Below are 21,787 nucleotides of genomic sequence, written 5' to 3'. Positions count from 1 at the left end.
CTCAGATCCTTCTGCTTGACACCACTTTCATTTGATCATATCTTAAGAATGTGGTTCAGGCTGTTTCTGTCTGTCACCGACAGGCTGTAGAACCTGCAAGTAAAAGAAAACATCAGAAGACTCAATAAAAGATTGATAAAAACAACCAAGAATAACTGAACTGAGTGAAAAAAAGAGTTAAGTTTTCAAAGCATTCCTAGAAGAGTGCAGGCTGGTATGAATATGAATATTTGTAGTATTCATTGCAGCACTCTGAAGGGTTTTGCATGGAAGTAAAACCTTCAAGAAAGGTTTGACCGTGTAAAAGCTTTCAGTCTGGTGCATCAATACTGAGATCAATGATGCCATGTTGTCTATAACTGTAGTGTTAATACTTTATTGATCCTTGGGAGGAAATCTCAATTAGGTCAGAAAATGGGGTCAGATGCAGAGCAGGAAAAATACTGGTCATTAAAACAGAACATGGAAATCCTGGAATACCTGAGGCGGCCTCTGAAAATGACGTCACTGGATTTCTAAGTAGAAACAATTCTCCATTAATTTGGCGAGATGTGGGATTAGAAGGAATTAAAGCTCTTGCATCATGATTAGCTCTTATTAAGACTGGACCTCGAACCCAAATCCAGTCTCCTTAATAACTGCACCACCGCTGCGGCTTCACAATATGCAGCAATATCCTGCGATGAGCAGTCTTTAGCTCTTTGCCGCTGTTGCATAAGCGCTGTCTCATGCAGTGATGGATCCCCCAAGGGTGTCTGCGTCTGCCAGATTATAGACCGGGCCGCTGCCTCTTCACTCCACTCTGCTAACTATTCTTTGCATTTCTTTTTGGAGCCCGTTCCCACCTCCTCCGTCTTGTGACCCACGTCTCATCTCTCTAAATCCCTCGTCCACAATCCCCTCACTTCTCCCTCTCTGTTTCCTGCTAATCCACTTCTTCCTTCTTTACACAAGCTGCTACTCATCCTCCCACCTCTCTTTACTGCTCACCATAGTGGAGCATTTAGCTTTTGAAGAGACAGATATTTTCTCTCAGGAGTTGGTGGAGACCAAAACAAAGCTAAAGGAGTAGTGAATTAACTCCACATGAATGCTAATGTTGTTCCATGTTTGCTTGATAAACTGTTTGCTAACAAGTTAACATTATCAACTACACAAGGTGATAAGTGTATGTTGCTTCTTTCTGCTGCCTCAAAGTGGTGAAAAATCTGTTCATGCAGGTTTAAAGTTGCCTTTATAGTATGAAATGTATGAAAGTGCTAGTGCTAGCATGATGCTAAATCCAATATCTGTATCTGTCTGCCCTCTGCAGGTGAGCCAAGGTAATGTCCCAGGTGTGGAAAGTGCATCTCTGGCCATGGACACAGAGGAGGGCGTGGAGGTGGTTTGGAACGAAGTGCTCTTCTCTGACAAGAAGGTCTTCAAAGCACAGGAGGTATTGTGGTACCTTTTACCTTTAGATACAGGTTGTATTAACGGTTATTCAACTAATCTGTGGTTTGGGAGTGGGAAGAGTTTGGTAATTTGGGTAGACACACAAAATACTTGTACAGGAACAGGGTCTTTTAATGACATATGTATCTTCTAGGCACATATACAGTATAAAGTCTTATTTTTCACAGTATTTTACAAATTGTTCATATTGTAGGCTTAAGATAAATCACAGTATCTCCATAGAGCATATTTCACTGACAACTGCAGGCCTGTTATCCTTTGTTGGAGGGTTTGCCTGCTCATATTTCCATCTAGTGGCTTTCTTGTTAGCAGCCAAAAGTATTTTTTATAAATATTCTTTGGGGACTTAAGTAGAAAGCTGACAGTAGAGAGAGGATCAGGGATGCTGCGGTTCATGTTTGACACTTTAACCTCCAGGCTACAAGAGCACTCCAGTCAAAAGTTCCCAGATCCCAAGTTGACATATTCAAATTGCTTGTTTTGTCCAATTTAGAGTCAAACATCTTTAAGGTATTCAGATATTTATGACACAAGTCTAAGAATTGCTGATTAATTTTCTGTCAATAAATTTATCAATTAAACAACGAGTTTTAGCTCTATTGCTAAAGGCCTGAGGGATAAAGGACCTTACTTTGTCAATGAAGTAATGTGAAGATGTGAAACACCTCCGATGTTTTCTAGGATAAGATCAAGGAGATGTTTGAGAACCTGATGCAGGTTGAACACCCCAACATTGTCAAGTTCCACAAATACTGGCTGGACATGAAGGAGACTCATGCTCGTGTAAGATTTTTTTTTATCCTCTCTGGTCTTTCTTTCCCTCGCTCCACTCTCTCTTTTTTTTTTTTTTCATTTTGTAAATTAACAGAAAATCCCTCCACCAGGTTATATTCATCACAGAATACATGTCATCGGGCAGTCTCAAGCAGTTTCTGAAGAAAACCAAGAAGAACCACAAGACTATGAATGTGAAGGTCAGTGTTTTTACTCTTGGTCACGTATGAATGTGTCATGAGTCTGTCCCTTGGTGGTGGCACACGGTACTGCAGTCCAATCACTATTCAGATCCATATTTCCAACAGGATTAGAGATTATGTAACAGGGCACCCTTGTGGCTCAGTGTGCTCAGACATATATCTTATCCTCGGGATGTTGTGGGTTTGAAACTAGCATGCAATTTATCTATCACCCTTTTCTTCTTCTTCTTCTTCATCTTCTTTGTGTGCTTTTGCTGAATTGAAAAGACTTGCAGAGAAACAGTGTTGCATGTGGCTTTCATTATACAACTATATTACTGAGAATAACAGGAAAACTGTGTATTTGAGTGTAGTTCAACAGGTTACCATGCCAAGTTGCCCTCTGTGGAGCAAATTAGTATCTTCAAAAGGATTCACGTTGCTCTGTTACACTACATTTTAGGCCTGGAAGAGGTGGTGCACCCAGATTCTCTCTGCCCTCAGGTACTGACTGATTTCTTCCCCAGGATTTTAACATGAGAGATGTCTTGAGACTCACACATAAGATTAAAATAAAACTGCGATGTTTTATGTTTTACTGGCAGTTATCTGCACTCTTGTGACCCACCAATAATCCATGGCAACCTGACGTGCGACACCATCTTCATTCAGCACAACGGCCTCATCAAGATCGGCTCAGGTCTGCTTCCTGCAGGGCTTTCTATGTTACTACAGACATATATCTATGTCAGTATGGCTACCCATACTGTAACTGTGTGTGACAGACTGTGGATTGCTGGATTTACTAAATTAATCTCTGCAGTTTATCAAAACAAAAAAAAAATATCTCAATTATGCTTAATTTTCTTTCCACAGTGTGGCATCGGCTATTTGTTAATGGTAAGAAATAGATAATTTTGTTGTAGATATGTTTTCACTGGTGTCTATCAATTTTTTTGATTTGAACTATTTATTATTCTCTATGTGTCTCTTCTTACCAGTGTTCCCAGATGCCAGTGGTAAAGGGAGGCAACATCGCGATGAGCAGAGGAATCTTCATTTTTTTGCTCCAGAATATGGTGGTAAGTGTTTGTGCACAGAGGTTGTTCATAACTTTTTTATCATCTTAATTTCTAAAATCTATCTTTTTTTTTTTCATTCTTAACTGAATGATTTGCCCTAAAGTGAAAATTCAGTCATTACCTCTCAGCCTTGTGTGACTCTAAAATCTATTGAAGTTGATAAAATGATCAAACACACAGTAAGTTAGTATCTCTAGTAACACGATCATCTGTTTTAAGCTCCAAAATCAGCATCAGATGTCCATTATTTTTGCGCACAGTTGCAAAATCCAAATGTTTTGCAAAGCTCACTGCCGACAGCGAAGTCCTCCACTTGAAAGCTGTGGGAAGTTTGTGACCTGTGGACTGTAAGTGTTGGAGATAATGAGATAAATGCTGGAATCAGTGGAGCCACAGTGCAATCGATTAGCCACAAAACATTTGCATTATTCCACACAAGTTATTTGGAGACATTTAATTATATTTTGTGTTGCTTTTTGGAGCAGTAAAAAGACAGATTGGTCACTTGTGTCTTTGTAATAAAGCTAAACCTCACTTACAAATACTAACTCACTCTGTGCTTCATGATCCTGTAAAATGCAGTGGTTAAGATACAAACTATATTTTCATTTTGGGGTAAGCTTTTCCTTAAAGATGCCTGTATGTCAACCCCCCCTCACCTCCCTCTTCTGTGCTTCTCCTTTTCCGTTTCTAGCTGGCGAAGATGATTATTCCATAGACATTTTCTCCTTTGGCATCTGTGCTCTAGAGGTGAGAGAAACAGATCCGTAAAATACCCATCTCTCTCTGTGTATGTATGTATGTATGTATGGGTGTGTGCGTGTGTATGTGTGTGTGTGTGTGTGTGTTAACAGATTATTTGTACCCCTAGATGGCAGTACTGGAGATCCAGGCCAATGGAGATACTGCTGTGTCCAAGGAGGCCATCGTCAATGCAGGTCAATCTCTGGAAGACCCTCTCATGAGAGTGAGTCTCAAAAATGTCCTAAATATACCATCATTGCAACCAAGGAAACATGAGGAAAAAGACAAACAGTCCCACACTACTCTATTAACACTCGCCTACACACACCGTCCTGCTTCTAGGTTTATCTGAGACCACATACAGTGACTTTGTACAGTTTCAAAGTGTATGTTTCAGTAACACATGCCAAGAATCAAATCTAGAACACAGAGTGATGCTCAGTAACCTGGGGTCATACAGTACAGTCATGTGGTTACGTGTTGGACTCAGACCTCGGCGTCCCGTTGCTTTCTGCAGGAGTTCACCCAGTCTTGTTTGCGTCACGAAGCCAAGCACCGTCCTACCGCTCATGACCTTCTGTTCCACCGAGTCCTTTTCGAGGTCCACTCCCTCAAACTGCTGGCCGCCCACTGCCTCATCAACAACCAGTGTGAGTTTCTCACCTCCACACGCTGAGCGTAGCGCGTGAAAATCACTTCTTGTGACATTCCTCATGGTAGTTACAGAGTTCCTACATGCAGCAGGTCTGCAAAGACTGTCAAACTTTTGCAAGGCAGATTTTAAAACTGAATCAAAAGTCTGTTACAGTTTCATGCAAAATTGTTTCTTATTAATTAATTATGCTGTTGAGTGTCCAGTGTAAGTTACACTGGATGTGAGATACTCATGTGATATGTTTTTTAGGTTTACATATTGTTGAGTCATTTAAAGTTTGAAAAGGGCGTTTTTTTTTTTTTTTTAAAGAAAAATGAGTTGTAATTCTGATTAAATTTTGAAAAAGTTTACTCCGTCAAACAGCATCCAATAAATAGCAGATTATTTTTTCTGGTAGATATTGGACAAAGGCTGCGGTTCACTAATAAATGATAAGCTCTTGTCAATTTATTAATATCCAAACTTGTTTTGCATCCACAGACTTACTTCCAGAGAACTGTGTAGAGGAGAAAACCAAGTCCTTTGACCCAAATGCTGTCATGGCAGAGATTAAACATGAAGACAGACAAGGAGTTCAGCTAAAGTAAAATCAACCACTGTGTATCTTTGGCTACTTATGAATATCACAAGACATGTCGAGCACAGTGCTCACTGTGCTCTTTTTGTATCTCTTGGCATCCCACAGATATTCCCATGTGTCCCCTTTGGAACTTGACAAGTTTCTGGAGGATGTAAAGTAAGTGGAATTATGAGTTATTTTGTAATTTGTGCAGAAAAAAAAACATTTTCAAAACAGCTGTGTACACTGCTTTAATATTTTTGTCTCTATTTTTTTTTCACTCCATTAGGAATGGGATTTACCCCTTGATGAACTTTGCCTCATCTCGGCCTCACCCCGTCCCTCGCGCCCTCTCCTTGTCTCAGGAGCAGGTTGAGACAGTCAAGACGCCAACTCCTGAACCCCAGGAGACGGAGACGAGGAAGGTTAGCCTTTCAGACGTTACCACACCTATATTAGATCATCAATGTTGCTGCCTACACAGCAAACACGTGTACACTGTCTTCTTATCAGCTATAAGCCACTAACACACATAAAGAAAACAATGCTTATAGGTATTTAACATAAATTATTTCACCCACATTAAATGTATCATGGCAGCGGATGTTACTAAAGTGTTGATCGCACATTTTTCTATGCAAGAATCTTGTTGCATTGCCCTTTGAGTTGTTTTGCATGTCATACAACATGTAACAGGACCTAAAAACATTTTGTCTGTTTGTATCGTAGGTTATTCAGATGCACTGTAATTTGGAGTCAAATGAAGAAGGAACCAAAACCCATGTGAGTCACATAATAATAATAACTCATTCAATTTGTGCTGCACTTTTCATTCACAGAGAATCTCAGCTGCTACAGTGTTAAAAACATAAACTATAATTTAATACAAATAACGAGTTAAGATGAAAAAGCCTTCCTGAGCAAAAAGGTTTTTAAGCCTGTTTTTAAAAGTGCTGCCCTCAGATGGTTAGGAATGGGTTACTTTACCCATTTCAGTATCTGTGACAATTGAAATTGTTGCTTTTTTATTTATTTTATTATAATATTTTGAGTGAATATGATGATTAGGTCTAACAGTTCTGCACCAGTGGAGTGCAAAATTTAATTTAGAGGTTTAAGTCAGTTATAGTGGTTAAAAAACATGATTGATTTAAATTGGACCTTTTCATCTCTCCCTAGCTGTCTTTATTTCTGAAGATGGATGATAAACTTCATCGGCAGCTTAGCTGTGACATCCTTCCAAGTAAGTTGACCCCAACTGTACCTTAAAGGAAAAGGTGGTGGTGGTGTTATTCTATGTTTTTGTTATTGTCAACAATCCCATGAAATGACCAAAATCATTAAAGCGTCAGTCTGTCTTTCAATACCTTCTGACTCCCACAGCCTGTCTGTAGCTCTCAGCACCAAGCTCAGTGGTTCCTGCTAAAGACGTAAACCTTTAAAAACAGGACAAATTATATATTTTCTGATTTTTAAAGGCTTGTATTTTAATAAAGCAGCTGGGCCTTGTAGTTTTTAGTGTCATTTTAGCAATAGAAGTAAATTGGTTGGGACTATTTTAAGCTGTGGATTGATTTTTACGGCAGCTGGACAGTGAATGTGGAATGAACTCAAAATAAACTGCAGTGTCCATGTTAATTGTATTTGTCGCTCAGTGAAAGAGCATGACTCATTTATGTGTTTTTAACAGTTTTTGGACAATAATAGAGGTCTAGGACATAGAGAAATAAAACATACAGGCTTTGGCTACACAGACGATACTTGTCAGTCGGATCAATTCATTGTTGTTTTGGGATTTTTCATGGAATTTGTTGGCAATGAAAAATAGAAAAAAAACACCATATTTATCCTTTAAAAAGAGCCGTACTCTATGGGTTCATTTTTATTGCAGATTTTGAAATAAAACTGAAATATTTTATGTGTAACTTTCAGCTGACACCTCCAAAGACCTTGCCAGTGAACTTGTTCACTATGCCTTCATAAATGAGGTAAATAAATTTAGCATTTTTAAACAAAAGAAGGATTTATGACATAGTATCAGCATTTTATCCAGTCTGAAGAATTAGTTTTGACCAAACAGTCTTATGTTTGTCATGTCCTGTGTGCTGCGTAGGAGGACAGTGAGAAGGTTGCGGGGTTTTTGGAGGACGCCATCAGTCGACACCGGGTCCGAGCGCTCGTCTCTGGGAGCACACAGTGAGGAGGGATCATGACAGCGGCTGGCCCTGACTGAGGGGCCAGGGGCGTTGACCACACAGATCGAGAAAGGGAGAGGGCAACAGGCAGGATCACACAGCCGGGAACGGAGGGAGCAGAGGGAGTAGAGGGAGCTGACCCAGCTGGGGATAAAAGGGGGACAAATACAGGAGGACGCTGGGCCTTGACAGCCAGTAAATCATCCCAGAGAGATGGAGGAAACGCCAGCAATGAAAAAGGAACTGAAGGCACCTCTGGTTGGAGGACCAGAGACATCATGGCTGTGTTCAGCAATCCCACAAAGCAGTGGAAGATTGACAAACTCCCTGCCAAAAAGGGCTATCATGCCTTAAGCTATCTTTGACAACTAAGGTTTTCCATAATGCCACTCTTCAGAACGGATTTGTTTAACTTACAAATGCAGCAGCTATGTTTTTCAGAAGGACGTTTTATTGCTCATAAGCCTCGTTTGCACTCCAGTGTCCACTTTGATCAGTGAATATTAACTTTGATATGTAAACAAAGATACAGTCACTTACTAAAAAACTCCCTCCTTTACTAGCCAGAACATTCAGTTTATTACAGTTTAAGGAATTTAAGATTCCGTCCAACATGCGCTGTTTATACTCGTTCAGTTAACTTATTTATTTCTGTTTAACTGTGAATCATTGAAGCATTGCACAAGCCTGTTTTTTTTTTTTTTTTTGCTTTATTTTTATGACCTGCAAAGTAACACTGCACTCTTGGGTTAAAGGCGTCTTCTCCCCGAATTAAACATGCTACGCCTAAATGTAGTGACAAGCAATGAGATGATGCCTCTGTTTTAGCCTGTAGTGCTCTTAAAGGGTTTTCCCTGCAAAAGTGTTCTGAAAGCCAAAGACTTGCAAAAGTGCCTCATATGGCAATGTACTTTGGACAAAAAAAAACTTCTAATGAAACAGCATCAAACCCAACTTAGCAAATTGGAATAAATCCCATTCAGGCTGACTTTTTACAGCACTAAAACCAGATGCATTGATTCGGAGTAGGATACAGTTCCCATGTCTTATAATTAGCAAAGTCAGCCTGTGTGAATGTGAAGACCAACTTCAGCTTGACACCAGTTAATGGCGGCTCCATTAAGAGCTGCAGCCTCTGGATCGGGTGATAATGGTCTCTGCTGTTGCCAATATTAATTTGGGAACAGCCGCGGCTCATCTACAAAATTGGAAAACATCGCGGGAAGCTTGTGATTTAAAATTGTAGACCTTATATAAATTGGAGAAAAGGTGATGGTGATGTAATCTTAAGACTTGCCATATTGTCAATAAATATTACCGCTATATTTCCTTTTGCTGTATTTCCCAAACCATCTGAGGATATTTTCTAACACCGAAATTTTGTAAATGTGTCTAGAAGTGTTTTAAAGGAATAATCTACCCCTCAATTCTTTTTGGAGTATTCTATTTAGTTTTTTCAAATAGTACATAAACCACACAACCACACATTATACATTACAGACGTCTCACAATGAAATTAACAGATGACAAAAATAGATTAAGATGTAACAATTAAAATAAAATTTTAGCTACTGAGAGTAAGTAAAACAATAGAGATAGGTTAGCTTTAACCACAAATAGGCGGTGGTGAAAATAGAGAGATGATCATTCAATCATGTGAGATGGGAGATTCTCCATGTAGATGATAAAAAGTTGCCATATTTTATAGATAAAAATGATATCTTCCTCCTTAGTGAGCAGGTTATCTTTTCCAGAGGTATGCACCTGTTCACTTCTGAGAGCCACAATTCAACTGGCGATGAGAGATTTGACTTTCATTTCATTACAACGTTTTCATTTTTGGCCAGTAGGATTTCTAAGCCTGATGGAATGTACCCAAAACTTTTGAATATTTATAGTTTTATTATTTTTGTAAATTCTGTAGTCATTAAATTTCAATGGCATTCAATTTTCCATGTCGATTTCTATGGGGCTGCAGATACTAAAAACATAATCTCTGACAGAAGAGTGGAACATTTTGCTTTAAACATATTTATTTCTCAGAAACCACATCTACTCTACTTTTATTTCAGACAATATCAGAGTGACCTTTGGAAGCGATTGCATTGCAGCCCACACAAACGCAAAAATAGTGTGTATCCCTTCAGCTCTGGCAGATTTTCTCTTCGAGAAGCCAATCTTGGCAGCGGAAAAGACTTAATATTTGGGTGGATTTTTTTTTTCTTAACAAAACTAGACGTTTAAAAACAATTGTGAATTGTCTGATCGATCTTCAGCAGTATACTCTTGTTTGTCAGAATCACTTAGCTAGGCTTCATTTGTTTCCCCGGTCTGCAAGGTCGTGGTTTCATAACAGTTACGCTGCTGTACAGTCATTGCTTACAGTAATTACTTACTATATACTCTGCATCAAGCCTTCTTATTATCAGTGTGTCTCTGAAGACGGGAGCCCTGAATTTTCCCAGACATTCACCTACTATAGGCTGTGGTGTACATATTTGTTTGTGGCTATTAAAGGGGTTTACTTTGGACAAACTTTCAGTGCAAAGCAGTGCCACTCTTGCTCTCATTTGATCTAAGCTGCATGTCTTAAAAGCCTGCAACCATTCAAAACTTTGCATTTTGCCTTTGTCAGTCACAGGTCAGTTCCAGGAGGGACCTGACCAAGAAAATGAATGTTTAGACTGTACGAACATGACAAAAAAAAAACAAACAAACATCCATATCAGTCTTATTTTATGTCAAATGACTTTTTCTTGTGAATCTGTTGAATGAAACTTGCCTTTGGATGTGTTCTACTTAAACCTTTGTTAAATATTGTAGCTACTGCAATTAAATACATGACAATAAACAATATGTGACATGTTGGTTATGTCTGAAATTATTAGGATTTATGTATTAATGTGGATTATGCAGCGTTCCCTGTCGTACAATGAATATAAAGTATATTTGTGATGTTCACATTAACAATTTTTCTATAAATTAATTACATTTTTAAGAGAAAAGTTTGCTGTAACTTTTTATTTAGCAAGTTTTTGGAAACGCAAATTATTATAATAGAAAAAAACTTTTCATCTGTGTACAAAAATTCACACAATTGCTCTCGAAATCTCACATCTGTCCTGCAGGTCATATAGTTACAATATCACAGCTGCTGTTTATTAACTGTTGACAAATTAAATAAAGTTAGTAATAGGAACATGTAGGTCTTGCTATTTTAAATTAGAGCAAAGGAAATTAGACACATTTCTCTGATACCTAAATCTATCTACAAATCATTATAAATTATTATAATAAGACAAATCATCCAGTAAACTTAATGTTATCAAATGATAACACATTTCATATAAGTTAGTAATAAGTGTGCAACTGACAGGAACTTTTTAAAGTGTAAATTGAGAGATTTGAAGTGTTTAGGCTACTAACAGAATAACGAGGGGCTGAATGAAGTCTCAAAAACAAATGTTTTAAATTTACTTTCAAAAAAACAAATTTGATTCAGTCTGTTATGGAGCATAAAACCAAATCTGAGAAGATTATAAAATAATCACAAGATTGACATTTTATATTATGTAATGGATCCCATAAATTTTTTTTGCACTAGGCGTAAGTGTAGCTGAAACTAATTATCAGTGATATTGGTTGGTGCCAAATTCTGTGAGCAAATCTACACAGTTAATTCTACCTAAATATCATGTGGTCTCACCAACATTTGGTAATAGATATCAACATTTGTGACCCTTCCTGTTATCTATGGGGTGCCAAAAAACACAGGCATTTTCTCGACTTTATTGAAAACAGTCAAATTCAAAAAACAGTAACATATAAACAAGTATGAAGAACAAAAAGAGGAAAGTGCCAGAGAATTCAATTATGACATAATAAAATACTTTTAAAAAATGGTAAGGGGATTGTGCAACATTCAGTAAAAACAAAATAATACACAGGAAGAGGAAAAATAAATAAATAAAGGGATACAGATTAAAACTGTTTGGGTCTTTGTTGCTTTTTTATTTTGCAGCTGGACTGGAGGATTGTAATAGAGCTCAATATCAAGAAGAAATAAGGTAAAGTTTGGTTTTCTGTTGGTCCATTTCTTTTTAAGTATATGGAATCTGCCAAAAAATTATAAATAGTTGGATTAAAAAGGTAACATTCTTGTTCTTTGAGTTATTTTCAAAATACATTAAAATATCACTACCATAAAGCATGGACCATTTAGATAGAAAGTTTTGCATATCAATCCAAAAATATTTTGGATTACATACAATCGAAATATTTTTTTATTTGTCTAGACCACAGAAATCACAAGAATAATTAATATTCAGTTTAAACCTTCACTGAATGTACTTGCTCTATGTAAAATTTAAAATGAGACCTTTAATTTTATTAAAACCATTTGCCAGATATTCCTCATTCCTTTTTCCAATTCAAGTCACCATAAATAAAAGACCAGAACATTTGCACTTGAGGAAAACACAGTCAGCATAATTGAAATTCCCAATCAGGTCATAGACTCTTTTATTTCCGTTGCATTCAAAACTCTCCATCGCGAGGGTTGATCTATCGCGATACCTTTCATTGAAAACGGGAGAATCTCGCGATATTTATGGTGTGTGGGCCTCTTCAAGAAGGTGTGCTTCATGGCGGTTACGGAGACTGCGGTAATTAAATTTCTTGACAAATAGACACGTTAAGACTTTATTTAGCTGCAGTGGTCGTTGCGTAAATAACGTGCGATGTCTAGTAGCGTTTAGCTGTATTAAATGTCCGGTAAATTGTGAATATATATCTATCACCGGGGTTAAAAACAGCTTGCTTCTGGCGCCATAGTAATGAATGCCTAACATTAGCTAATATCGAAGCTAAATAGAAACCAGGCCCCGCTAATCATTTTTGTGCTTTTTGTTGTAATTATGCACTTGGGGTCATTGAAATGTAACAAAGATAAGTCGTAGTGTTTATCCACGTCGACTTTAGCCGAACAACCATTCGGCTAAGCTTAAGTCTTAGCCCGTTATTGCTACTTTACCGAGCTGCAGTGTGTTAGCATTCATGTGCATCACGTTAGCTGACTGAAATAAGGGGGAAGACGGGCTGGCTATTTGTAGGCTGCAATGTAAAAATACTGCTAGCTGCCTGTGTCTCTTATTGCTAGTCTGAAGGCATTTTTTATTTTCCCTAGAATTTGTTGAATTGTTAAAGCTTCCCGTCAGTCATCTTCCCCTTGGGGGCTTTCCTGCCTCAGTCTGGTGGACCCAGCGATTAGAGGGTTGCGTAGGTAAGGAGCTCGTCCGGTCCCACCTGGTGTAAATCCGGGTATATGTGCTGTATTTACTAGCATATTTAATAATAACACATCCTTTGTGAGGTGACTTGACTTCTTTTTGCAATTCAGGAATTTTCTTACAGGGTAATATTATAGTTTTGGCTACATAAGAGGACGGTGTGTATGCTCCAGACTCTCGTTTCACATTATTTCTTGTATAAATTGCTGTTTCTGAATTGCAGGGAGCTGAAGCTCTGACGATGGAGAATGGACAGGGCACAGGCTCCAAGCTTGGCCTGCCGCCACTCACCCCAGAGCAGCAGGAGGCACTTCAGAGGGTAGGAAACCTCTGACATGCAGTATCTGCCAAAATATGTCCTTAGTAAAAATGTTATAACTAGAGTGCATATGAGGAATTCATGTTAAAATTAATGTGTTTACATCCACTTAAAAATCCCCTCAAGACATGTTTTCTCTGAATAATGATTTGTTTCTGGCATGGTTCTCCACAAAAAAAGTTAAATTATTTTGTTAAAATCCTTTTAAAATCCTTACATTTTCTCATTCTCCTTCATTAAAAATCCCAGAATCTATAAATATGCAAATATCTCTTATTCCAAAAAGTTTAACTGTTGGACACAAGATGTCTCCTACTTCACTGTTAAGTCCATTTTCAGTGTTTGTGCACTGGAGGCTTCAAGTTTCCACATCACACTTGTGTAAGCTGAATATTGGACCAGGATTGGCTTCCAAACTATTTGTGATGTCACGAATTGTGCTCGGAGGCCAACTCCCTAAAATTAGATTTTCAGTGAGCACAGAGGAACTTTCCACTTTCAGTAGCTGAATGTGAAAACAGCCTTTTTAGCATTAAACTCTGCACGTACATCATTCTGCACAGTGCAGCCCAAACATTCAACTGTAGGAAGAAAACACATTTTTGAGTGGAGGGGGACTTTAAGTAATCAGGTTACGGTTGGTTTTCTGCAGTGACCAAATTCTTAAATATCATGTATATGAGAAACTTGTCTTCCATAATTGGGGTAAGGGATTAGAGAAACATGATTTCTCCTGGAGAAAGACAATTTCTTGGCCATGTACATGTGTAAGTAAGATTCTAATTAACTTTTTACATGTGAGCGTGTGCATGACAAATACTCTTGGCAGAGTAAACAGCGGCATAGCCTCTAGAAATCTTCCAAAATATTGACCTGCTGTGTGTATTCATGGATTTACAGTAACCAGATTACTACAGTGCATGTATACACATTTTTCCAGTTTCCTGAATATCTGATTTCTGAGTAACCTTTCTTGTTTGCAGTAGTCTTAGTAATAATGCTATAACAAGTATACGTTCATATGAGGAATTTAAATGTAATTACTTTTCTGCTTTTTCCAGGCAAAGAAGTATGCCATGGAACAAAGCATTAAGAGTGTGTTGGTGAAGCAGACCATTGCCCATCAGCAACAACAGCTCACCAACCTGCAGGTGAGATGTGATACTTTTTTTTTGTTAATCCGCCAAAAGAAAAAGTTTGTAATGCACGTGTCGGCGTTGAAGTCTTGATTCTAGACAGAATATCTTTTCATACGTTAGTAATTTTCTTGTTTCAGAAGTCGGTTTTGATAAAGTTTTTTTTTGGAAATCTTACTCCCTTCACCACCATGCTGTGAAAAAGACCACATGCGTAGACCATGTGCCCTTGCTTTTGCCTCTGCTCTTTTTCAGATGGAGAAGATCATCATGAAGCCTTTGGTTATAATGTTAAATGCTTTGCATTTTAGAAGGGGACTTGTTTATGTTAATTGCTTTGTGGTGATTTGTAATTTAGACAGGGGAGGCAACTCCCCAAACTGTATATTGTTTAGAGGGAGGGTCTGAATACAGTGTTAGCCTAACCACTTTTGTCTATCTAGCAAAGCAATGACCTTTTTGAAAAACAAAGCTAAGGGATATCTAACCTACTTTTCAGCACTTTTTTCATCTTTACTGTCTTTCAGATGGCAGCAGTGACAATGGGCTTTGGAGATCCTCTCTCACCTTTACAATCGGTCAATAGATTATTAAATTTTTTTCTGTGCGCATTCCCAATGGAAAAGGACTGTTACCCTTCTTGTATTGGTTGCTTTGGCAACAATCCCTGCCATTTTATCTAATCAAAGAATGCATATTTTGTAAGAAAAATTGCTTTTCTACAGCTAGTGTATATGCGACCATGTCTGAAATCCTTGTGAGAAGAATGACTGTTAATTTTTTGAGGCACTTGGCTTTTTGCTTAAATGAATCGCAGTGGGATAATTTGCATTAGTATTTTTTTTTTAAACAAGAAGATAGCCAAAGCTCTCTGGCTGTTATAGGGGTGTTTTAAAGGACTTTATTAAGGGTTTATAAATGTGAGAAAAGTCAAATCTCTTTGAAAAATATGCATTTGCTTGATTTTAAAAACAAAGCCCTTGGCATGGGACGAAAGAGGGACAGCAATCCCTTTAATGGACTAAAATGAGAGAACTGCTGGAACAGGGATCTTTGTGTCCATCTTAAAGTCAATTTTTTTTTTCTGTCAATGAACAAGTAATTTCCCCATTACGTCATGAATTAGGCACTTGTTATATTTTGTTGGTGATAGAATAAAATTAAAAGAAGCAGAGTGACTTAAAGACATCCATAAAACACAGCAACTTTCAGTGGTTAAACCATCCCTCCCCTTAGACTTGAGAAGAAAGTGAAATGCTTTCATCAAGACTTTGTTTGGATTTCGTTTGAACTCCACGATTACTTTTGTTACCTTACTTGCATCCCTGGACTACAGGTCAGTTACTGAAGCCAAATATTTGTGAGGGCTGTGCATGTCAATCACTTCAGTGTGTTTTCCTCCATATGTCTGTTCAATAGTAACAGAATAGAGGCCATATAGTAATTACAAGTGGTGACATAAATATTTTATAAGTCTTATATGTGTTAGTATTTCTTTCACAAAGTTATGTCCTTTGATTACTGTATCCCATTATTACCCTATTATCTCCAGACCCCTTAACTTTGAATTGGCCTCTGACTATTTCTGGGGAAAGCAAGCACAGTAGAAAATACACATATATTATTAGTGTGTGTGTTTGTATTTTTGTCTTCCTTTCTTTTACTCTCTAATGCTTATCATGTGTTGTTTTCCCCGGTTGGTAGGTGGCAGCTCAGCGGCAACGTGCTCTAGCCATCATGTGTCGGGTGTATGTGGGTTCCATATACTATGAGCTTGGTGAGGACACCATCAGACAGGCCTTTGCCCCCTTCGGCCCAATCAAGAGCATTGATATGTCTTGGGATTCTGTAACAATGAAACACAAGGTTAGTGTCTCTAAAAATTGTATGAACTCTGCTCCGGTAGCCGAATGGTTACTGCATATAACCACAATGTCCCTGGTTTGATTCCAGCCAGGGACATTTGTTGCATGTCATCCCCATCTCTCTCTCTCTTCTCCCCCTTGTTTCCTGTCTGCCTCTCCGCTATCAATAAAAGCAAAAATGCCAAAAATCTATTATAATAATCTTTTCAAAAAACTGTATAAATTCTCTAGTTCCTTTTTGATTAAACTGCCCAGAACTACAAAGAACATTTGTAAATGTTCTGTTTTTCTTGCTTTCTCTCTTACCGTGCAGGGGTTTGCCTTTGTGGAGTATGATGTGCCAGAGGCTGCTCAGCTGGCTCTGGAGCAGATGAACTCAGTCATGTTGGGGGGGCGAAACATTAAGGTGAGTTGTCCGGAGACACGGGCGTCTCTCGAGGCCTTAGCGACACTAGGACAAATTGGAACAACCCTAATATCTCCTTTTCCATTAACGATGTCTTTTTTGTGTAGTCTGTGAGACAGGGATTTGGATTCCTTCCTGGTATTTGGAATACAGAGTCAGTTTTTAATTAACTGCTTGGTTGTTACTTGAATGACTCATGAAATTGCTCAAATGTGTTATCTCAGTGTCTGACAGTATGTAAAGACACACTAATTTCTCTCTCTCTTTGCTTGTCTGTGTCTGTTGATTTCCAGGTGCGTGTGTTGTGTGTGTATGTTTAGTGTATTGTCTGTCTTGTGTGTTATGCATCCATGATATTGTCAAGGCTGTTTTAGTGACCAGTTCCAGTACTACGCCCAGTGGCGCGTGGCGTCGCTCTGTTTCCATGGTGCGCTGATGATGGGCTGCGCCTGGTTGGTGTTGCTTGGCCGCCCCATCTGTAGTACAGATCCCAGTACCCTTTGTAAGATTGTCGTGTCATATAGGAAGCTTAGTTCTTTTGAAAAACAGAGGAAGTTGTTAGAGTGCGAAGCCGCTGAGACATTGCGTTCCCCTTTCGGTCCTCTAGTCACACTATACAAGAATCCAGTGTTTTAAAATGATTGTTGACCCTTGTTTCATAGTGTCACAGTAAAATCAATTTTGTATTTGCATCCAGAATTAAGTGATATTTGGTACTACAGAAAAAGGAAAGTTGTATTTTCCACTCATGTAAAGAAACTTATCATGAATTTAAATCTTCTTACAGTTATCAGATTTATGTTAAGTGGTCCGCTCAGCAGACCCTGTTTGTTTGATAGCGAGACTGGTTTTGAATTTGTGGTATTTTTTTTAAATGAGCAGTCACTGGAACGTGCAAATGATTTAGAGCAAACTTGGACCATTGTCCACAGTTCAGTGCTCAAGTCATGTTTTATCTCAAAGCTTTACTTTTTTGCTAATTATTTATTTATTTACCTTTTTTATACCCCTCTCCGCTTTGAAAGGATGGAATTTTAAGTGCTAGTGTATTTGGTACCAGGTGGCCTGGATGAGATGGGTAGAAAGATATACAGTACTAGTCAAAAGTTTGGACACATCTTCCCATTCTCTTGAATGGGAAGGTGTGTCCAAACTTTTGACTGCTACTGTATATTATAAGGTTTAAATAGTATAGTCATGGACATGTACCTAAGCATAACCAGCGGATGCGCGGCAAGGATTTAGAGTGCGTTCTCGGTTTGTATAATGAACCACTTGTTCAGTAGCCCTGCTGGTATGATCTGTGCTATAGGTTGGGCGGCCAAGTAACATCGGTCAGGCGCAACCCATCATTGACCAGCTGGCAGAGGAGGCGCGCGCTTTTAACCGGATCTACGTGGCATCCGTCCACCCTGACCTGTCAGATGATGACATCAAAAGTGTGTTTGAGGCCTTCGGAAGGATCAAGTCTTGTACGTTAGCCAGGGATCCCACCACAGGACGACACAGAGGCTTTGGCTTCATCGGTGAGCTGGAGGGACCTCATTCGCTCGGCGCTCTTGTGTTGTCATCGCTCTGCTGCTAACTACTATTTTTTCACTTACAGAGTATGAAAAGCCACAGTCAGCCCTGGATGCTGTGTCTTCTATGAACCTCTTTGACCTGGGGGGTCAGTACCTACGGGTTGGCAAAGCAGTGACTCCGCCTATGCCCCTACTGACCCCCACGACCCCTGGTGGTCTGCCGCCTGCAGCAGCTGTGGCCGCAGCGGCAGCCACCGCTAAGATAACGGCCCAGGCAAGTATGAATCCCTTCCAAAGGGATTTAATGGCCTTCCAGGTAAATATAACCCAGATCTAGCTAGAATTGACACGAGCACAGATAATATGGGCGTAGAATTTTTATTGAGGTGACTGGGAGAAGGCCAGTTTTTTTTACACATCACATGTAAACTTTAGTTGCCCAGACACAGTGTCAATTTAAAATTCTTAGACATTTCAGAACAATTTTACTCAGCTTAATGTGTTCAAAACACAAACAGAATCTATTATATACAAGAAATAGATGATGGAAGACACACAATGTAAGATTTAATTTCATTTGATCGACATTGTTTAGTAATATAAGGAAGCAAAGCTCCTCCCATTCACTGATTGGGTGTGCAAGCTAAGAGTCTTCTCTTAGTAAGCACAAATATGATATTTTTCAGTGTGAACAGTCGCTATGATTAACCAGACAATTGTGTTCCTTACAGAATGTTTAATTATTACACTTATAAACACTTAAATGCTGTACATTTATGACTTGCTAAGACTAGTTATTGAATTTGTTAGTAAATCTGTACTGAGATAATGTTTGTGACCTTGATTCTCCTCAAAAGAGGCAAGGTTGAGCTCACGCTGTGCCATGCTGTGTGATCGTTGACTGTGCTGCCTTGTGCTGTGTTCTGTGTGTTTCCCTTACCTAATGTCTTCGGCCCCCCTCTCTTAAGGAGGCTGTAGCCGGGGCATCAGTCCTGGGGGCGTTAGCTGCGCCCCAGCTTCTCGGTCAGCAAATGGGAATACCTCAGGCTGTTATGGCTGCCCAGGCACCCGGGGTCATCACAGGTGTGTACCAAAACATGAGTGAGTGCTCATTTTCATTAAAAGTAAACGAGTTCAGTAAATCTTATTGATGCATGTAGTACTGTTTCAAACATACAACTTGGGTGTAAAGCTGTGTACCAGACCAGTTGAATTTAATTTTATGAATTGAGTCTATAAATTTTTAACTTGCTGTTTTTAAAGGTCTATAAACTGCTGACAATTTGGGTACTTTGTTTGCTTAATTTTAATCAAAGGCTGAGTCGGTCAGAATCCTCACATAAGATGGACTACTGAAATAATGTATAATTCTTGTCCCATCTGCTCACCAAATGTTATTAAAATGCCATGAAAATCTAGGCATCATGCCATGCGAGTTTAGCTTCTTGGAATTAGGAATAGGAATGTGACTTGGACTCAAAGCTCCTACTAATTTTAGGTACTTCAAACATGAGGAAATTATATTTAAAGAAGCCTTTGATGTATTTTTAAACTGTTTGGAACTCTGAAGGCAAAAGGTGAACTTTGTGATACTAAACTGCAAAAAAACAAAGAATCCAATTTGTATGTATTGCATTTATCTTGTCGGTGTGTTTCAGGATGTTTGACTTTATCTTAATAATTTTAGTTGTAAAGGACATTCAGATGCTTATAATCTTGTAGGATACGTTTGTCCTAGCTGACTGTGATAGCAAACGTTTGATTAATCAATATTTAATGTGAGATGTTTCTTTGTTTACTGTGTTTCTTTACTTACTGCGTGTCTACCTTCCTCCTCCCCCCCTCTAAAGGTGTGACACCAGTGCGTCCTCCCATACCAGTGCTTCCCCAGGTTGGTCTCGTGAACCCTGTGCTTGCGTCACCACCAGTCCTGTCCAATCAAGCTGGAGGCTCTAGCCAACTAGAGAAGAAAGAGGAGAAAGAGGAGATGCTTCAGGATGGTACAGGACAGGAGATGTTGAGTGACCAAGAGCACATGAGCATTTCAGGCAGCAGCGCCAGACACATGGTGATGCAGAAACTGCTACGAAAATCAGAGGTGAGATAAGATTAAACATTTTGTAAGCTGTGATTTTAGAAAAGTGATTGCCTTTTTAGTATCAAAATCATTTGTACTCATTGAATTCTTGGTCCTCTCCAGTCCACCGTAATGGTCCTTCGAAATATGGTCGGACCAGAGGACATTGACGACGACCTGGAAGGCGAGGTGACGGAAGAGTGCGGCAAGTTCGGCTCCGTCAACAGAGTCATCATTTACCAGGAAAAGCAAGGAGAAGAGGAAGACGCAGATATCATTGTCAAGATCTTTGTAGAGTTTTCCATGGCCTCAGAGATGAACAAAGCAATTCAGGCCCTCAACGACCGCTGGTTCGGAGGTCGCAAAGTTGTTGCAGAGGTGTATGACCAAGACCGTTTCAACAGCAGTGACCTCTCTGCATAAAGCGTCTGAAATGGTTCACCAGCACAGCACCCATCCCAGTACCTGTCGCCCAAACTCATTTCAGCCACAGTCACTGCAGCTAGAAATGCGGGCCTCTGAAACTTGTAATTATGTTTATTTTCTTTTTTTTTAAATTGCTGTTCATATTAATGTTAAAATGCCCCATTTGGGGATTCATTAAAAATATTTCCGTGTCAGATTTTTGCTTTGTGATCTGTGGAGACTCCTTTTTTTTGTGCAAGTTTCAAATTTTTGTAATCCTATCCTGAACATTTAGGTTTCCTGCTTTAGCTCCTCTTTTTTTTTTTTTTTTTTCTTTTCCCCTCTCATGGACTTGCCGGGACATGTAAACACTTTTTCTTTCTACGATTAAAGGTTATTGTTTGTCCACAAAAAGTGTGAAGAAAGTTTTTTTTTTTTTTTTTATGAATGAAGAATCTGTAAACATATTTCTAGAATCTGAATGTAGAAAATAGTATTTGATTGCTGAGTAAAAAAAACTATTTTAAAGAAGTTTGACCTTTAACTTTTTTTTTTTTTTTTTTTAATGCTACTGCTTTGGTCATGTTTGTACAGGAGGTGATCACATTGTAAACACCTACATTAAAATAGCCATAAATACTAAACATGTTTGACTTGATATTGAAATGTGTTTGAAAAAGTTCATTTGTCACAATGAGTCATTATTGTGCAATAGACATTGTTTATCTTGCACAATACAAAGCAGAGATTGCTCAGTACTGACAATTATTTATTTTATTTTTTTTTTAGCCCTGCAATTCTGCAGTAATTTAAGTTTGCGTCATTGATGACTTGCAGCCAAACATACTAAGTGAAGGGAGTGGATGCTTTATCTATTATTGGATATCAGCTTGAGGAGGAACAGGCCTCCTCAATCATTGATCAGTAAAATACTGGATTCCCACGGATCCTTTAAATCCATGAAAGTTTAAGGGGGGGGATCAAGGCTTGAAGGGACAAATAGACATGGGTCATTGAAAGTGGTTGAATTTATATATTTTGTGCAAGAATAGAATATTGTTTTGCTGTGCTGTGTTAGAAAAGGCAAGAGACCATATAGTTTGAGTTCCTGTAAAGCCTGCC

General features: G+C 38.7%; 2 protein-coding genes across 9 annotated transcripts in view; both read left to right on the top strand.

Annotated features, from left to right (window-relative positions):
* nrbp2b (nuclear receptor binding protein 2b) overlaps positions 1-10,514 on the top strand; it is a 39,659-nt gene extending 29,145 nt beyond the window's left edge. The window contains exons 2-18 of one of the 2 annotated variants that reach the window (XM_042399806.1): positions 1,313-1,435; positions 2,137-2,238; positions 2,340-2,429; positions 2,875-2,915; positions 3,017-3,111; positions 3,288-3,311; positions 3,413-3,493; positions 4,188-4,243; positions 4,365-4,460; positions 4,755-4,887; positions 5,373-5,475; positions 5,578-5,628; positions 5,741-5,876; positions 6,181-6,234; positions 6,631-6,694; positions 7,384-7,439; positions 7,565-10,514. In XM_042399806.1, coding sequence (XP_042255740.1) covers positions 1,313-1,435; positions 2,137-2,238; positions 2,340-2,429; positions 2,875-2,915; positions 3,017-3,111; positions 3,288-3,311; positions 3,413-3,493; positions 4,188-4,243; positions 4,365-4,460; positions 4,755-4,887; positions 5,373-5,475; positions 5,578-5,628; positions 5,741-5,876; positions 6,181-6,234; positions 6,631-6,694; positions 7,384-7,439; positions 7,565-7,651 — 1,392 coding nt within the window. In that variant the 3' untranslated portion in view covers positions 7,652-10,514. The remainder of the gene's footprint in view (positions 1-1,312; positions 1,436-2,136; positions 2,239-2,339; positions 2,430-2,874; positions 2,916-3,016; positions 3,112-3,287; positions 3,312-3,412; positions 3,494-4,187; positions 4,244-4,364; positions 4,461-4,754; positions 4,888-5,372; positions 5,476-5,577; positions 5,629-5,740; positions 5,877-6,180; positions 6,235-6,630; positions 6,695-7,383; positions 7,440-7,564) is intronic. The other variant, XM_042399807.1, reaches the window with a different exon arrangement.
* A 1,689-nt stretch (positions 10,515-12,203) lies between these two features.
* puf60b (poly-U binding splicing factor b) lies at positions 12,204-21,309 on the top strand. Of its 7 annotated transcripts, XM_042399059.1 has the most exons (12): positions 12,204-12,310; positions 12,832-12,927; positions 13,158-13,253; positions 14,315-14,404; positions 14,917-14,967; positions 16,094-16,255; positions 16,568-16,660; positions 17,973-18,186; positions 18,267-18,499; positions 19,152-19,284; positions 20,034-20,281; positions 20,384-21,309. In XM_042399059.1, exons 3-12 carry the CDS (start codon positions 13,176-13,178, stop codon positions 20,681-20,683), a joined length of 1,602 nt encoding a protein of 533 aa, XP_042254993.1. In that variant the 5' UTR covers positions 12,204-12,310; positions 12,832-12,927; positions 13,158-13,175; the 3' UTR covers positions 20,684-21,309. The 7 variants fall into 7 exon arrangements, with proteins under 7 accessions (XP_042254993.1, XP_042254996.1, XP_042254994.1 ...); XM_042399062.1 differs by lacking the exon at positions 12,832-12,927 and having other exon boundaries at positions 12,210-12,310; positions 18,267-18,457; positions 19,152-19,266; XM_042399060.1 differs by lacking the exon at positions 12,832-12,927 and having other exon boundaries at positions 12,210-12,310; positions 18,267-18,457.
* Positions 21,310-21,787: the final 478 nt, after the last annotated feature.

This window comes from Thunnus maccoyii, chromosome 21 (assembly GCF_910596095.1).
Source record: "Thunnus maccoyii chromosome 21, fThuMac1.1, whole genome shotgun sequence".
Lineage (NCBI taxonomy): Eukaryota > Metazoa > Chordata > Actinopteri > Scombriformes > Scombridae > Thunnus > Thunnus maccoyii.
This window is presented reverse-complemented; position numbering and strand designations above follow the sequence as displayed.

Excerpts from the sequence above, each read along its gene's own strand:
- puf60b (XM_042399057.1), top strand. The coding sequence starts at position 12,290 with ATGGCGGTTACGGAGACTGCG. Across the intron at positions 14,968-16,093 it reads CTCTCTCACCTTTACAATCG|GTGGCAGCTCAGCGGCAACG; the intron begins GTCAATAGATTA and ends CCCGGTTGGTAG. Across the intron at positions 20,282-20,383 it reads AACTGCTACGAAAATCAGAG|TCCACCGTAATGGTCCTTCG; the intron begins GTGAGATAAGAT and ends GGTCCTCTCCAG.